General features: G+C 45.4%; 1 protein-coding gene across 3 annotated transcripts in view; it reads left to right on the top strand.

Annotated features, from left to right (window-relative positions):
- The window catches only part of Pcolce2 (procollagen C-endopeptidase enhancer 2), a 115,096-nt gene that overhangs the window by 83,255 nt on the left and 14,246 nt on the right, over nt 1-17,595 (top strand). For all 3 annotated transcript variants that reach the window (XM_060385509.1, XM_021653082.2, XM_060385510.1), the window contains exons 3-4: nt 13,507-13,762; nt 14,939-15,063. In XM_060385509.1, the coding sequence (XP_060241492.1) occupies nt 13,507-13,762; nt 14,939-15,063 (381 nt within the window). The remainder of the gene's footprint in view (nt 1-13,506; nt 13,763-14,938; nt 15,064-17,595) is intronic.

Here is a 17,595-nt window from a genome sequence, read left to right as displayed (position 1 = left end):
ACTCATATTTCAAAACCACAGTTTACATGGGCAGGCTCCTCCAAAGTGTGTATTTTAATCACTAGATGCTGTTATTGTCTGATTCATCAAACTAACCATTCCAATGTCTCTCCATGGTTTTAAGCAAAGCGGTGTGACATAAAGATAAGGTCTCCTTATCAGCTTAGGCTGGTCTCAAACTTAAGTAACCAAGGATAACTTGGAAGTCATGATCCTTGTGCCTCTCCCTCTCCAGGGCTGGGATTACAGGCCTGTACCACCACTCCTGGTTTTATGCAGTGCTAGGGATTAGACCCAAAGGACTTGGGCATCTTTAGCGCATGACTTGTGATTTCACCTGGGTGTTGTGTGGAGAATAAACTGATAAGACTGTGGCTTCTAAGAGGGGAGGCTGGCTAGGAAACTGTTGCTGTAATTCAGGTGAGACCATGATGGTTTGGGCCAGCAGGACAGCCAAGAAGATGGTGGTGAGGGTAAGTGAGATTCACACCCTCACACACACCCACACACCAGCTTCTAAATATATTATAAAGCGGAATCCATAAAAATTATTGGCGAGCTGACTAAGGCTTGACAGCAGAGGCGAGAGACCTCTCTTTCGACCTTCATTTAAGTGGGGTGTTCGCTGGACCCCAAGTGGCCATGTTGCCTCAGAATGCCATTGTAGACACTAGCAATACAGAGAACAGGCGCGTCTAGCAAGCTGCTGCTTATCTTCAGTCAGTGTTTCGGGGATTCACAAAAGTTAGCAACCCCGTCAATGGCAGTGAGGTGAGCACCCGTCTCTAAGGCAACCGTTCAGGAGCTTCCGGTTGCCGACTTCCGCGTTCCGGTGTGCTGGCTGCCAAAGAGGAGGGTGCTTGCAGCCGTTGTGGAGTAGAAGAATGAGATCTTGTGAGGCGATGGCTGCACTCACGGAGGGTGGCGGTAATTTCCTGTTTCAAGGTCCTGCTCTGGTTTGTCACAACAGGAACCACCCCTCCATCCTTATCCCCTCCCACTCCACACACCCAGCCCACGTTTGTTATGTGGAGCCACGATGTCACTATTTTACATTGAAAATAAGGTATTAGCCAGGTATGGTGGTACACGCCTATGTTCCTAGCGTTCACGAAGCTGAGGCCAGAAGATTGCTGCAAATCTGGGGGCAGTCTGGTGTACATGGTGAGTTCAAAGCCAGCCAGGGCTACGTAGCAGAGACGTTAAAAAATAAAGGCAAAAGCTATTGGGCTTTTTGCGGCTGAACTGTGCTGCGAAGGCCCTGGTTAGATTTCCAATATTTCTCAGCCCTTGTTTTCTTCACTCTCCAGAGGAGTAAGTCAATTACGCTATGGGGCACATTTTCAAGCCACACCCAAAAGCTGCAACTAAACATGAAAAATACTTTGAAAACACTGAATGTTGCCAGGATTCTGTCGGCTGCTGTAGCCCAAGCTGAAGCAGCCAGCCTTCTAGACTGCAGGTGTGATGTGTCCGCTGGCTGAACATTGCAGAATGCTGGGTTTTGTAAGAAGGAGGAGCTCCATCACTTTTGGGTTCATGTTGGATTTAGTTCATCAGAAGAACTACTTGAGAAAGACAGGAAACACATGCGGCGTTCTTGACTTCTCATTGTTTTGAATTGTGAACTCGCAGACATAAAGAACAATCACCACCATAAACATTTTAGGGCTAGAGGGATGGCTCAGGTTAAGAACGCTGTCTGCTTTCCTGGAGGACCTGGGTTCAATTTCCAGAACCCACACGCTACCTGTAATTCCAGTTCCAGGGGCTCTGGTGCTGTCTTCAGGCTTCTAAGGGCACCATAAATGCACACGGTACATAGATGTACATGCAACCAAAACATTCACACATAGCAAAAGGAAATTAATAAATAAGAAAAAGCCTCCTGTGAGGTTGTTAGCAGAAGGACTGGCAAATATTAGAATCGCTCTCTCGCTCATGAGAGCACAGTAATGTATTCATTTGTAAACATCACAGCTCGGTTAATTTCAGCGTTCGAAAGCAGGTTTAACATTGATGGATTGTTTCTGTGACTAAGATCCATCAAGTGTCCCTGGAGGCCAGAAGGTCGTTGACCCTGCCCTTGCCTATGTTGTCCTAGAGAGCAGAGAAGCCACACTTAGCCTCCTTAGAGCCCAGTATACAAATAGACGCGTACAGGGCTCAGCAAATATTTGGTTAATTATTAAATAAAAAATGGGCTCGCCTTCACAGGAGAAAGTTAAAAACCCACAACTCCAAGCTGCTCTTTGCCCCGCTTGCAAGGAGTGGAGTTCATTTGTGAAGTGTTTAAGTCCGTGTCGCTTCTTGGTTTTCTATCCTGCTTCAGTTTTCTCAGGCCTCACAAGGTACTGAGCTACCAGTCTGGCTTGGGGATGTGGCTAAGTGTGTGTATTCACCAAGAGTGAGGCCCTGGGTTCTGTCTCCAGCACCACCTGTGCCTAAACTGCCACAGCTTTCCTGGAAAATCAGTCAGAGCCACTGAGAGAACTGTCAAACTAGTCACTAATAATCCTTAAAGACTATTTAAAAAATGTACATGAGCCAGGCGGTAGTGGCACACGCCTTTAATCCCAGCACTCTGCCTCTGCCCCTGCCCCTGCCTCAAGTGCTGGGATTAGAAGTGTGCACCACCAGGCCTGTTTTGTGTTTTGTTTTGCTTTAATCTCTTTAAAATCATGGCTGATCATCATGAAGCATTCCATATTTTTGTCCTGAGGGCCCACCAAATAGAACCCCGCCTGTCCTGACACACGTACTTGTTTCCACTGTGACGTGTAAGAGAAAGCGTGAAGAGCTGCGTGTCCGTGGAAATACCCTGATGGGGTTATGGCTGACAGTAAAGCAGAGCAAAGTTATGGCCAATCGAGAAATCAAAGAGAGAACCACTGTCCAGGGCTGGGCATTCTCTTTGGGGATCTGAGTTCACTGTTGTTTGGGGTGGAGTGATCTCATTAAAGACGCCTGCTAGCAGTGCCCTGCCTCGCCCTCTTGGCATAGTGCTGCTGTCCAAACCCAGATTTGCTGTGCGCCTCAGAGCTCATCTTATTGTTGGTTAAGTTTTGATTCTTTTCTTTTTACTTAGGTTTTAAAAGTGCTTTAAGATTGACAATTTAGAAAAAAAAATTGTCAGATAAAATTTTGAAGACTCCCCCCCAGCCCTATCTTATAGACAGAGCTTCTTTGTATACCAGCCTTGGATGTCCTGGAACTAACTCTGTAGACCAGGCTGGCCTCAAGATACACCTGCCTCTGCCTCCCAAGTGCTGAGATTAAAGGTGTGTACTTGGCTTGAGTGAACTTTTCTTAATGAATTAGTTTATTTTAATTTTGTGCGTGTGGGTATTTTGCTTGCATATATGTCTGTGCGTCATGTGCACGCTGGCTGGTTTTGGAGGCCAGTCGAGGTGTCCGGTCCCCTGGAACTAGAGTACAGACACTTGCAAGCCACCATGTTGGTGCTTGGAAATTGCACCTGGGTCCTCTGGAAGAGCAGCAAGTTTCCCTAACTGCTGAGCCATCTCTCCAGCCCCTTTGAATAAACACGTCACCAAAATGTAAATGAATGGCCAGGGGGCGTGTGAAGAAATGAATAGCATCATTAGCTACAGGAGAGATGTAAATTAAAACTACAGTGAGTACAAAATTAAAATCACACATGTGAGAATGGCAGTAGTCAAACAGACAGTGGGGATGGACAGACGGCTCTGCCAGTAAAGTGCCTTCCACGCATGCATGAGGACCTGGTTTTAATCTCTAGCACCCATAAAAAGCTAAGTGTGGGACAGGCCTATAATTTTCTGGCTGGGGAGGCAGAGACAGGAGGATTCCTGGGGCTTGAAGCCAGCGAATCTCAGTGAATCAGTAAGCTCCAGGATCAATGAAAAAAAAAAAATCTCAAAAAACAAGATAGAGAGTAACTGAGGGAGACGCCAGACATGCACACATGGACACTCGCCACACACACCCAGAGTGAGAGAGACAGACCGAAACTGTCTTAATTCTTTCACACTGCTGGTAGAAATGTAAAAATGTTAAAGTCACTTCAGAAAGCAGTTTCCTGTAAAGGCAAACATTTACCCCATGGCCCAGCACTGACACCCTACGTACAAGAAAAGTAAAAATATGCATTCACGAGACTTGTGAAAAGCTGGCCATAGACACATTGTTAATAATAACCCCAAATTAGATGCATTTTAGATATCAATCAACTGATGGATGGACAAATAGCGTGTCCACTCAGTGATATATTATTCCTTCACAAAAGGAACGTGGCACACACTGATGCCGCAGCATGGATTGATCTGAAGGCACTATGTTAAGTGAAAGAAGCCAGATGCAAAGACCCTCCATTTCATGATCCTGTGCACACGAGGCATTCAGAAATGGCAAGTCTGTGGGGTGGGAGCAGGGACTGAGTACAGCTGGCACAAGAGGTTCGGGAGTGCTGATAAAAATGTTCTAGAACTGGATGGTAATCGTGTTTTCGAAACTGCATACATTTAGTAAAAGTCGTTGAAACGTGCGCTCAAAACGAATGAGGTTATGGTTTGTACCTAAATGGAGTTGTTTTTTAGGTCATGAAAGGGGGTGAGGTTTCAGAAAGAAAAACTCTGGCCTGAGGACATTTGAGATATTGGGGGACAGTGGAATCTTGAGTAGGGATTATGGCCTAGGGGTAGGGTGGGAATGGCAGCACCCCAATGCCTGGCTTTCCTCCACCCCCTCCCCTGCCCCCTGTTCCCCTCCCTCCCCTCTCCTTCTTCCTCCCCAACCCCCGCATCTGAGTACTTTGAATCTTAGGTGCTTTTGTCTTTTTGTGAATTAAAGCTGAGCTCTGCAGCTGAAGAATAAAAGCACAGATAGAACACCTGGAGAGGCACCAGACACATTGGGCACCATTCCCCGCACCCACAGGGACCTTTGTAGCCATCACGTGCTGCACAGGGACAGCACCACTGAGCCTTCTCTGTCTTATTTCTCCCACCCACTGGCGTCTCTACGGTATTTCCTAAGCGTGGTGTTGTCACCGAACATTTAAGAACATCTAATTAAATGTCCCACCATATGAGCAAAGTGAGTCACCCTCGGCCTTCCCTCCTCCTTGCTTGAGTCTCCTCTGGGAATTCTGACTTTTGTTTAAATGCTGTAATACTGTGCTTCTGTTTTTAGTTTCATTTACTTTTTTTTTTTTTTTTTTTTTTTTTTTTTTAATTTAGCTACATTTTGAAGAACTTTACAACAAAGTTAGTTAGGTTTCTTCTTCACCTCCCACCCTCCCCCTGGGTTTCTGAAACAGTGTCTCACTATGTATGTAGCCCAGGCTTGCTTTGAAGTCATATTTCTTTTTGTGGCAGCTCTCCAAGCGCTAAGGTTACAGGCAAGGCTTTCTTTTCTTTTCTTTTTTTCTTTTTTTTTTTTGAGATGGGGACTCACTTTGTCTTCGAATGCACGAGGTTGGTTTCAAACTGGCTTCTGTCTGTCTGCCTTGGCTTCCCAAATGCTGGGATTACAAGCATGTCCAACACACAGTCTAAACATCCTCATACTGGCAAGTGCTTTAGAGCTACATGAGGGAAGAAATAAGGAAGAGGGAAGGGCTATGCAGTCATTCATTCTCAGTCACACTGGTCTGGTTGATCCACTTCTCAGGTCTGATTCTTCAGGGTCAGGCTGGCCCCACAAACTTTATTGCCTAGGAGACTGGTGATGGTGGTCCCCATCATGACAACATTGCATGTAAGAATCACTACCCTTGGAATTCAAGATGAGCCAAGGGAAAAAATGACTCCCAGTAAGATAGCGCAGGTTAAGAAGCCAAAACTGGGGTCGGCAAGGCCAGCACCCTAATTGCGTTTTGATGTTGTCAAAATAAGCTATTGTACCCTCTGCCTTGCTGCACGTCTCCTAGGATGAAATAACACAAGCTCCTGTTCTCTGACTACCTTTCTGTTTCTGATGGTGCCTGTGGGACTTGCCACCTTCAAGGTATCTTTAATGAAGTGCTTCTTACCTGACATTTTTATGGTCCATTGCAACCTTAAAGAAGTTCAGCTTTCCCCTATAATGACCACAGTGAATGCAAAATAGCAATGTCTTTCTTTCTTTCTTTCTTTCTTTCTTTCTTTCTCTCTCTCTCTCTCTCTCTCTTTCTTTCTTTCTTTTTTCTTCTTGGCAATGTGTGTATATGCACCTACCAAATTGGCATGAGTTGGTAGCATCCAGGAGAGGAGAAAGTAGCGAAAACAGGAATTAATACAATGTTCTTGCGTTACCATTCTATTAATTTTGAAATACTAGACTGAGGAGATGGCTGTTTAAAAGCGCTCTCTGTGTAAGCCTGATGACTTATGTTTATATCCCCAAAGCCCAATTAAAAACCAGAACCAGTGGTGCAGGTCTCTGTAATCCTAGCATGTTTACTACAGATGGGAAGTGGAGACAAGAAAACCTCCAGAAACTCAAGGGCCAACCTGCTTTACTCGGCGGCAAAAGTCCATCTCATATAAAGTGGAAAGGCAATGACCAACACCCAAGAGTACCCTCTGATCACCACAACACACGCACTGTGACATGACCACGCTTGTACTCACAGATGCATCTCTCTCTCTCTCTCACACACACACATACAATAATAATAGTAAATAAAATAAGTTATCCACGAGTCTTGAGTTCATCAGTTCCTGTGACTCTATTCTGTAGAACTATTCCCTTAAGCACAAGATTTGTGTAATGACATATATGGTAGCAGAATGGATGTTCCCAAGGAGAAAGTGGAAAATGTAGGCTACTGTTGCCTGTATTGAGAAGATTTAGTGACAGAGCCTCAGAAAACTCAGCAATCCTCAGGAAATGCAATTACCAACGCGAAGGAAAACAGGTTCTATGAGAAATGTAACACTTAGCTCGACAGCGCTGCTTACGTGAGGGCGATATGGGACATTTTGAATATTGATCTAGCTGGAAATTTGATGGAGCGGCAGGGGGAAATTATAGGAAGTGTAAAGGTAATGATTAAAGGAGATAAATCAAGAGAAAGCAGTACAGGCTGCTTTTCCACAAAGAGGCGAGTCCTGGGAGAGAGGCACAGAGTTAAACTGTTGCCTGTAGGGAGGAGGCACAGGGGTCAGGAAGACATCACAGCCTGGTCCTTCTCATTAAAGCCTGCAGTTCTGTTTGTAGGTTGTAGGCAATGGCATTAATTTTCACAGGGAAATTAGATTTTCTAACAATTGAGTTCTCTCTTGTGGCAACTTTTTGCGGCCACGGAAAGCCGTTTACTCATGGAAGAGGACACTCACATGCTCATTCATATGTATTCTGTCCTCACTATTCCATTACATGGCTGTGACTCCCCCGGTCTCAGAAGGACCTTCAGTCCTGGTAAAATACCACTATAATTTTATATTCAAGGTCCATTACAGAGCTACCCGGTTAAATTCCAGATCACAAGAGTACGCTTGAAAATGGCGTTTCAGGGGGTTCCCCCCTTTCTTTATGTCACTGGATGGAAATAAGCTCTACCTTATACAGGTTTGGGGGAGTTACACTTCTGATCATTTAAGAAGAAAGCACCAGGGGCTGGGCCAGAGCGCAGCTGCTAAAGGGCTTCAGAGTCTGGCCCCCAGAGCCAGTGTGGAAAGCTAGCCGTGGTCTCTGGGGCCTGCTATCCACTCAGCCCAGCCTAACCCGAGAGTCCTGGGTCCCAGCGAGAGACTCCGTCTCAAAAAACAAGGTGGACAGCTCCTGAAGAACTCCTAAGCTCCTAAGGATGTTGACCTCAGCTTCCACATGTATGAGGACCTGCATATACCACACACATGTACACACACAAGTTTGTGCACACACAAAGAAAAAATTTCCAGAGAGTCAATGGCATGGTCCTTTTGCCCTGTGACAAAAAGGATTCCACTCGTAAAAGGCTCCTCTGGCTTTTATTGCTTTTGTGCTTAAAAATAGCTATAACGTGGGCTAATTGTTTAATGTAGGGACACTTTTCTCCTCCACAAATCACCAATCGTGTTTATCTTGGCCTGGATTAACTCATTTTGACAACCTCTGGAGACCGGAAAGAATGTCCTAAAGTGACTCTTTGAAGATGCAGAGAGATCGTCTTACTTTAGAAATTGGCTTTTGCACCTCCCTGTGAGGAAGCACAATCCAGAAACCCTGCACACATGGACTGCGCAACAAAGCGTGTAATGAGGGAGACCGGCGGGACAGGCAGATCCGCCTTAGGTGATGCCTCTCGTCTCAGCAAGGCCCAGCCTGCGGCACAAAGCTGTTGCCAGGCTCTGCCTCACGCGCATTCTTGGAGTTCACTTCTTCCCTCTCTTTTGGCCGTGATGGTGCTTCCCTGGCATTTAATGAATGCTGGCTGACTTGCAAGATAGATCCCCAAACAGCACAGAAAAGCCCCTCCATACCTTCCCCCCAAAATGATGCTCATCGGAGATCGAATTACACAAAATGAAGATTGAAAAGTTTCCTTCATTGCTGCCTCTACCTCCCTGACCTTCTCAGCTGCCTGGACCCGGCTGCTGTGTTTCAGTCACACAGACAGGTCTCCAAAGGGAACGGCCTGGTTGTGCGCCGTGAGGCTGAGAACATGCCCAAGACCACAGTGGACGTGTGCTGACTGGTTGTCTGCCAACGGGAGAGGAAGCGTGGGCTCTGGAGGGGAAAGAGGGATGATAACTCCACCTAGATAGTGACCTGAGGGGATGTGGATTATGGGAAGCAGTTTCCTAAGGATGTTTGGCCCAACTTTGAAATTGGGATGAGAGTCAATGGTTGGAGATGAAGAAAGAATCTATTCCAGGAAGGGAAAACATACGTGGGTAAAGAGGAGGAAGAGGTCGATTTATTTACTCAGGTCAAGACATATCTATAGTTGTTGGGTGACCCTCCTCCCCACTGTCTAGTCAGGTAAAGGGGTCATGGTAAAGATGGGGTCATTTAGGAGACTAAATTTAGAGCCATCACTGTATTCTGAAGTGTGGAGTTGAAAGCGCCTTGAAAAGGCATGTATTGATGCTTTGGTACTCAGCCTGGGGTACCATTAGGACAGTGGTTCTCAACATGTGCGTTGAGGTCTTCGTCAGGGGCTGAACGACCCTTTTCACAGGGGTCACTTTAAGACCACCCGAAAACACAGATCTTTACTTTACACGGCATGACAGCAAAATCACAGTCATGAGGTAGCAATAAAAATAATTTTACAGTTTGGGGTCAGCACGTGAAAAAACTATATTAAAGGGTCACAGCAATAAGAAGGTTGAAGAGCACTGCATTAGGGTGGTGAAACCTCTGGAAAGTGTGGCCCGTGAGACCAAGGGGGCCTCCGACGGCTAGTGTTACGTCAACTTGACATAAGCTAGAGTCCTTTGGGGAAAAGGACCCTCAGTTGGGAAAACGCCTCCACCAGATTGGCCTGCGATGTGTGTGTGTGTGTGTTTGTGTTTTTGTTTTTTAATTAGTGATTGACGTGGGAGGGCCCAGCCCAGTGTGGGTGGAGCCTCCTCCGCGCAGGCTCTCTTCTCTTGCAGTTCCATCACCTCGGGCATTTTGTCACCGTGATGGAAAGCTGGCAAGCAACCATGAGTCCCAGTTATTCTGCAGCGTCTCGTTTCTGTGACTGACCCAGACCGTCCACATCCTCTCTAACCTGAGTTGCCCTAACCGAACACTGCTTGCCAAGTGAAATCGACATAGCTGTCGCCGGGCAAAGCTGCTCCTCCCTTGGCTGCCTTTAGAACCTGCTTTCTTTGCAAGGCACACCAAGCTGTCTGTTTATAAAGAACGAATAAAGAACCTAGAGCAACAAAGATGACAGCTGCAAGTCGTAGAGGTGTTGGCGGAAAACTGACGCATGTCACTAACATAACGTACCAAGTCCAAGCAGCAACCCAACCCCAGTGACCTCACACAGCCCGCAGTTCTCCCTGATCACAGAGGGGCTGAGGGGCTCTCTGGGGAGCGGTCCTCAGACACTAACTCCTTCTCTGCATAGCAATGTCTTCTCCTATGACCTCCTGTTTCCTCTATTGAATCCTTTTCTTAAAGCCAAAATAGAACTTCAAAAGGATTATGCAGAATTTTTGATATGACACTTCTACAGACATACTACTGGCCCAGACCTCTTCACATGACCTTAGTCTACCTGCAAAGGAGGCTTGGAAATGTGAATGTCCTGTGTGTCTGGAGAGGGGGGGAATGAGCTTTGGAAACCTCCCTTCAGTCTCCCACTGCCAGGTCACAGAAAGCACAGCAAGGTGCAAACCGTTGTCTCTTCCTGCTCTTAAGACTAATAACATTTTTTATCTGTACCTTTAAGTGGGTTTACATTTTCATATAATTGTATGAAAATATGTATGCATATATGTATAGGTTGGTATATGATGCCTGAAGGGCTTGGATAGTCCTCTGTGAAGAGGTAATCCTTGAGCTGAGATCTAAAATAAAGTGAATCAATCATAGACTATCAGGAGGAAACACTGGGGAGCCAGTGAGCCCTGAGGTAGGAGCCATCTTTGGAGTGTTCCCCAAACAGTAAAGGGCCCCGGCCTGCATGGAGGCCAGACTTTATGAAAGTGAAGATATATGATAGTCAGGGGCTGTATGATGCGGCCTCTTGACTTCCCTGTACCTCAGTTTCCATCATCCTGGGCATCAGCTTCATGGAGCCAGTGGGAATGGTTGCAGGGATAGCATATGTTTTTAGAAATATGACATATGTGTTTAGAAATATACCTGACACCTGGAGTCCAGGTTTGTTATGCTTCCAGATGCAGCAGGAAAGTTTTGGGGTGATTTCCAGCAGGGGAGTGTGACTGGGTCTCCAGAGACCCCCCCCCAGTGGGTGGGTTTCCTCCCTCCTAGACGGGAAAGGAGTTTAACTTTCTTGGTGAAATTTCCAGGGACAAAAAGGAAGTGTTCACACAATTACAAGTTATTTCTAGTCAGTAAAAAAATGTGTTTTATTCCCTAAATATGGACAAGATTTCCCTTAAATATACTTTCGAGATACACACAGGCTACATACGAACAAGATTGTGTAGGGTTCTCACTTATTCCCATCTTCAAAGATAGCCAAATACTCACACATACTTTGAATGTCAATTTTCTCTGGACTACATATGGGATGCATGTGCCGGGTAACAGTGGGCCTGTCTCTCTTCTGAGCATTAGAGCCTGAAGTACCATGTCTGTCTGTAAAAAAGAGTAATCCTAGAAGGTGGAAATGATGGCCCTTTTAAAAAGACAGACGTGCTGCAGAAACAGATCTTTTCTCTCCGAGGAATGAGTGGTGGGGCAGGGCAAGAGCGCTGCAGACCGGAAACAGGACTGTTTCTACAGATGTGTCCTCCACATCGAGGCTGCCCGCGGATTTGCATTTTGCTCTGCCTTCCCTGAAAATGCAAACCACCAGCTTAGACTGCGCTTCCCCTGTCTGCTGGCAAAAGCCTTGCCATCAGCGACTCAGCAAGCGTGCCTGTGACAATGAGGACATCCCAGGGGCCGTGGGTGAGCTGAGGCCATTCATTGCTGCTGCCGTTGGCACTGGCCCCCACATGGCTGCTGATTGGGAAAAGCACGGACATGGGCTTGTTTCTCCTCCAGGCAGATAATGAATCCCCTAGCCAATATCATCTCGCAAAACAACAGCTTCGTCCAATTGCCACCCAAACAAATAATTGTCAAGTGCTTTCATCATTGAATGTGATACAGTGTTTAAAGAAGATTTGAAATTAGAAGTCTCTGAAGTGCAATGCTTTGCTTTTGTGAGAATCCTTACACACTAGGTTGCGTTTTCTATTAGGTTCTTAAATCATATCTCCGGAGTTTCTGATACTTGCATAATTAATGCAAGTATTTAACAATTAGAATGCAACCAGAGAGTGCTGCAGTGCCTGTGGCTTAGCTGGTAGAGGGTTTGCTTTGTGAACATAAGGCCCTGGGTTCAGTTCCTAGTATGTTATAAATCATAGCCTGGTGGCACATGCCTGTAGTCCCAGCATGGGGAAAGCGGAAGCAGGAGGATCAGAACTTCACATCATCCGAAGTTACATGGAAAGTTCCAAGTCAGCCCTCTTGGGATTTTCCCACTGCACTGTCCCCTGTGGAAATGACACTGAATACATTATTATACCGTAGTCAAACAAAACGTGCTCTGGGGAAAGCAGATTAATGCTAGGGTATCCCTGGCCTTTAATTCTGAGGCCCTTAGTTAAGACGAATATAGAACCAATCAGCTTAGGCTTGTAGATGTGTATGCCCACCACTGACCTTTGCCGTGTCACGAGTTCATTGTTACAGAAGAAAATCCTGACAGTGAACACACTGTCAGGATAAAACAGGTGTTGAAGGGATAAAACAGGTGTTCTGAAATTTAGGGCTGAGTAACTTGAGTGAAGAAAAGTAAAAGACACGTGAGCTGTCTGATGACCAGCCATCCCACCAAATGCTTTTGTAGACATTTCTTCTTCCTACTCATAGGACAAAGACGGAAGCATCATAATAATTGCATGGGAAATTACGATGAAGAAAATATGATAAGGGGAAAGATGACTTTATTCATTGCTGAGCATAGTATTTCAGGGTCACTTGGCAAACACACTTTTCACCTGGGGACAACAAATAAAAATGTTTTAAAATTTAGTGATTTAAAGCAGAAATAAAGAAACAACTATCCAATTAACCTGATCTAGATTTTGGACCATATTTTTTTTTCTGGCCTCAACTGAACTATCTGAAGATTGACTATACAATTGCCAAATAAACCCTTAACTTTGAACCTCACTGTTTTTTTAAAAAAACAGCGTACTTTTAAAAAACTTTTATTTACATTTGTTTTATCTTTTCTCCCTACTCTGCCCCAATCCCTTCCAACACTCCAACCCCAGGTAGGAGACAGAAAGGGTTAGTGGGAGAGGGGGTGTAGTCCTCTTAGCTGCTTCCTGCTGGTTAGGGTCTTCGGGTTCCTTGGAGCCAGTCCAATCCTCATTTCAGATCTCCAACTCCTTGTCTGACAACAGCAACCATGAGCAGCAAGGGGAAGCAGGAGCAGCCTTGTTCTTTGTCAGAGCCTCCACACTCTCTGGGCTCTGACATTAATTCTCTCTCCAGAGTCCTCAGGTCCAAACTATTCATTTATGAGTGTGTGTTGGTGGGCTTGAACCCATCGCTTCCCACACACTAGGCAGGGGTGCACTGAGGCACATCCCCGGCCTGGTATTTTACTTCAATCTGCTGTTTTTAGTGCTGTCAGGCCACAGATGGGGGTTTGTTCGTTTCTTTGTTTTGTTTTTCGAGACAGGGTTTCTTTGTGTAACCCTGGCTGTCCTGGACTCACTTTGTAGACCAGGCTGGCCTCCAACTCACAGAAATCCACCTGCCTCTGCCTCCCCAAGTGCTGGGATTACGGGCGTGCGCCACCACGCCTACCTCAGATGCTGCTTCTTTTTGCACAGTTTTTCTTCTTCTTCTTTTTTTTCTTGACAGGTCCCTGAGGGCAAAGTGGTCGTTCTGAATTTTCGATTCATCGACCTTGAGAACGACAACCTGTGTCGCTACGATTTCGTGGACGTGTACAACGGCCATGCCAATGGCCAGCGCATCGGGCGCTTCTGTGGCACGTTCCGGCCTGGATCGCTTGTAGCCAGTGGCAACAAGATGATGGTACAGATGATTTCCGACGCCAACACCGCTGGAAGTGGCTTCATGGCAACGTTCTCCGCCGCTGCACCAGACGGAAAAGGTACCCGTTTTCACACAGGGACGGTGACAATAGTGATGACGGTCAGGGAGATTTATAACCTATTGTGTGTCGGGCACTGTTCCTGGCACTTTATATGGATTTTCTCCCTCAGAGCATAATAGCCGTTCTTAAAGAGCCAAGGAATGCCAACACACCATCAAGAGATCATTTTTAAAAGCCAGCCCTCTTTAGGAAAGCCTGTGTATATTCTTGTAAAGAGTCAAATACAGAAATTTGTAGGGTAGAAATGCAAAGCTTGCACGTATCTTCAGGGGCGTCCAATCCACTGCTTCACCTCACCCTCCAGAAAGGCGTGACCAGTGGCTTCTAACAGCTTCTCTCCATATTTGCTCACACACATGTTCTTTTACAACAGCTCTTCGAAACCTAGGTAACGTTACATCTTATTCCATAACTTTCTCTTGTTACCTAACCCCGCGTCTTGGGATGTTTTCATGTCAGTTCATAGGAACTCTGCTAGACGGGATGGCCGCTGTGCCTCAGGGACCTATGTGCCTCCACCCCCCACCCCCTCCAGTGCTGAGCTTATGAGCACACACTACCATGCCTGGCACTTTTCACCTGGGTTCTGGGGCATTTTGAGGCACCAGGCTAATGCCTCAGACCCGTGAACTTGCATTGTTTCTACAAACTAAGCAATCTCCAAAACTTATTATATGTGTGTGTACACACACAATTTTGTGTACATATATATTCTGTCTACAATTCTGAGCAAGTGGGAATTTTTTTTTTTTTGTCCAAAAGGAGGAAAACGATGGTTCTTTTTTTTGTCCGAAAAAAAACAAGCTGTGCTTCTGAGTCCGCTCCTCCTTCTCTAGTGTGCAATGATGTCAGGCTATTAATTTCTGCGACCTGGGCATGGTGATAACGTGCCTGCAATCACAGCACAAGGAGGTGGAGACAGGAGGACCAAATTCGGACTCAGGTACATCGTGCATTCATGACCAGCCTGTGCTACATAAGACCAGCTCAAAAACAAACAAATTATATGTGTAGAACAGGCTGTGTGATTTTTTTTTTTCAAAGCGAAAACTGAAGAGCTCCTAGCGTTGCCTTGATTTGATACCCCTCACATTCTCATTCCTGCCCTCCTGGTGTTACTGTGACCTATATTAGGATACAAAGCTGTTTGTTTTTCATCTTCAATAACTTCAGGGGACCGGTACTGTGGAGGACGTCTTGAAAAACCTTCCGGCTCCTTTAAAACTCCCAACTGGCCAGACCGAGATTACCCCGTGGGAGTTACTTGTGTGTGGCACATCATAGCCCCGAAGAACCAGGTGAGACTCCAGAAAATGGGACCAAAGAGGTGTGAGGTTCTGCCTCGGGGGCTCGAGAGTTAAGGATACAGGAGAGGAAAGCCCAGCTGGACACGAGCACTCATTCTCACGTAGACCCCAGTTAAAGTTGTCCCTGGCACTGTTTGACTTGCAAAATCGTGTATTTGATTTTTTTTTCTATTATGTAATTATAACTTTCAAAACAGTTTTGAAAATACAGATTGTAAGCAAATTCCAGGGGACGGTGTAGGCCTGTGGCAGATGGAAAGCAGGAGGCTGCGAGCGTCAGTGCCTGGCTGTGTAGGGACTGGAGGCCCTCAAACACACTCACGTGCCGGCATCCCCTTTGCTCGGTCAGTCCACGTCATCCGAGCCACGCCTCGCTCCAGCAAAGCCAGCAAGCAGCTACAGAGCCTTCCAGGAAGCCCTCTTTCTGGTGACAAGTGGTCAGGATTGGGGTTGTTTGGAACAAAATGCGTGCAAGTCCCTTGTCTGTTGCTCAGCGGTTCTCGACCTTCCTAACCCCGCCACCCTTTAACACTGTTCCTCCTGTTGTGGTGACCCCCGACCATAAAATTATTTCACCGCCGCTTCATAAGTGGAATTGTGCTACCGTTAAGAGTTGTAATGTAAGTATCTGCTAGACGACCCACAGGGGTCACGACCCACAGGTTGAGAACTGAAGCTCTGAAGCACACTGAAATCTAGTTTCCTAGCATTTATTAATATGTGGTTATATAGATTTCTGCCCTTTCTGGGAACCACATACTAATTGTAGGAAGGAATTTGGTGTAGGAATAGATGAATCTTGCTGTAGGAAATTCCAAAAATAAATTTGTAAAATTATTTTTTTTCAAACACTACCTGACTTTAGTCCAAACACTGTCTGCTGGGCATCACAGTACTGCTTTTTAAATTATTATTATTATTATTATTTTATTTTCCGTGTATGAGCATCTTGTCTGCATGTATGTTTGTGAACCATGTATGTACCTGGTGCCTGTGGAGGCCAGAAGAGGGCTTTGATTCCTTGGAACAGGAGTTACAGATGATTGTGAGCCATCATGCTCACAATTGAATTGTGCTGGGAATTGAACCCCGGACCTCTGGAAGAGCAGTCAGTGCTCCTACCCACTGAGCCATCTCTACAGCCCCACAATACTTGCCACACACTTGTTTTTCACATCAGTTATGACCCAGACAAATACACTATGTAAGTCACTGAGGTGAACACACATGAACATACAAATGCATACGTCTACACTGTGATCATATCTCAAAACTCAGTCTTGTTTTAAAGGCTAGAAATGTAGCCATTTAGTTAATAATGGGAGGCTACATGTCTGTTGAGGAGATTACATTTATAGTAATATCCAAAAGTACATTCTTGAAATACTTAAGATCATTATGTAATTCTTGGAATTGTGTCGATCACTTGTCTGTGACATTGCCAACACAGCTGACCGAGTAATGTCAGTGTATCTGCTTCCAACGTACAGTCCTGCATTTTCCCTCATGGTTCCTCCCTCCACTATTTGGAGTTTGAGCTGTTTCTCTGGTTTGTTTCACTTCACTCGGTTGAATTTTTCACCAGTGTTGGAGTATTTGGAACCCACTGGGGGTTCTGTCTAAAAGGAAAACGGCAGGAAAATTAAACCTAAGAAATCTGTACAAGTCAATGGAACGTTCTTCAAAAGCACTGCCTCTGCATTTTATCACAGCCTTCTCCTTTCTCCTCTTACTTCTTTTAATCTCGTCCCCAAAAGCTTTTATGTAACTAATTTTTAGGGCAGGGAAGTTCAGCCAATTTTTAAATGGAAAGTATTTTATTAGTTGCTGGTGAAAAGTCAGTGGCTCCCCAAAGGAGATGTTTTAACATAGTTTATTTTATTTTAACAAGCAAATTTTAGCATGAGTAAGGCAGTGCTTTCCCATCACGAATGCCTCCACGAGCCTGTGCTTGGAGCCTGAGCATTGCACACTTCAGCAACTCTGATCAGATCCCACCTCCCTAAAAATCTCATCCCCAGACTGACTCCTTTACATGCAATAAGCATGTTCATCTCCCCTCAAAAGGAGAAACCTACTCATCTCATGACCACACACACACGTGACTATACCTGACTACTCATGACTACACACCAGGCACACACACCACACTCAGATGTAATTAATATGGGGGAATTATCTTAGATAATAATTTTTATTTCTGTTCATTCTTTTTCAGGGAAGAATGGACTAGTATGCAGGTCCCTTTTATCACCCCAACACACACCCAGTTATCCAGACAAAACCCCCCTCTTTTTCCTCTTTTTCTCTCCAGCTTTAGTGCGGTATAGTTGGCAAATAAGATCATATGTACCTACAGGACCTGGTGATGGTTTCACGATGCTTATTTGATAAAATATTACAATTGAACCAATTAGCCTATCTTTCGCTTAGCATAGTTAGACTTTTGTGTTCGTACACACTGACAACATGCAAAATCTGTGCTCTCAGCAATTTTCAAATGTACATTACTGTCCTCCACAG

This window comes from Meriones unguiculatus, chromosome 6 (assembly GCF_030254825.1).
Source record: "Meriones unguiculatus strain TT.TT164.6M chromosome 6, Bangor_MerUng_6.1, whole genome shotgun sequence".
NCBI lineage: Eukaryota > Metazoa > Chordata > Mammalia > Rodentia > Muridae > Meriones > Meriones unguiculatus.
Note: the sequence above shows the minus strand (reverse complement) of the source record. Positions and strands in the feature narration are given on the sequence as shown.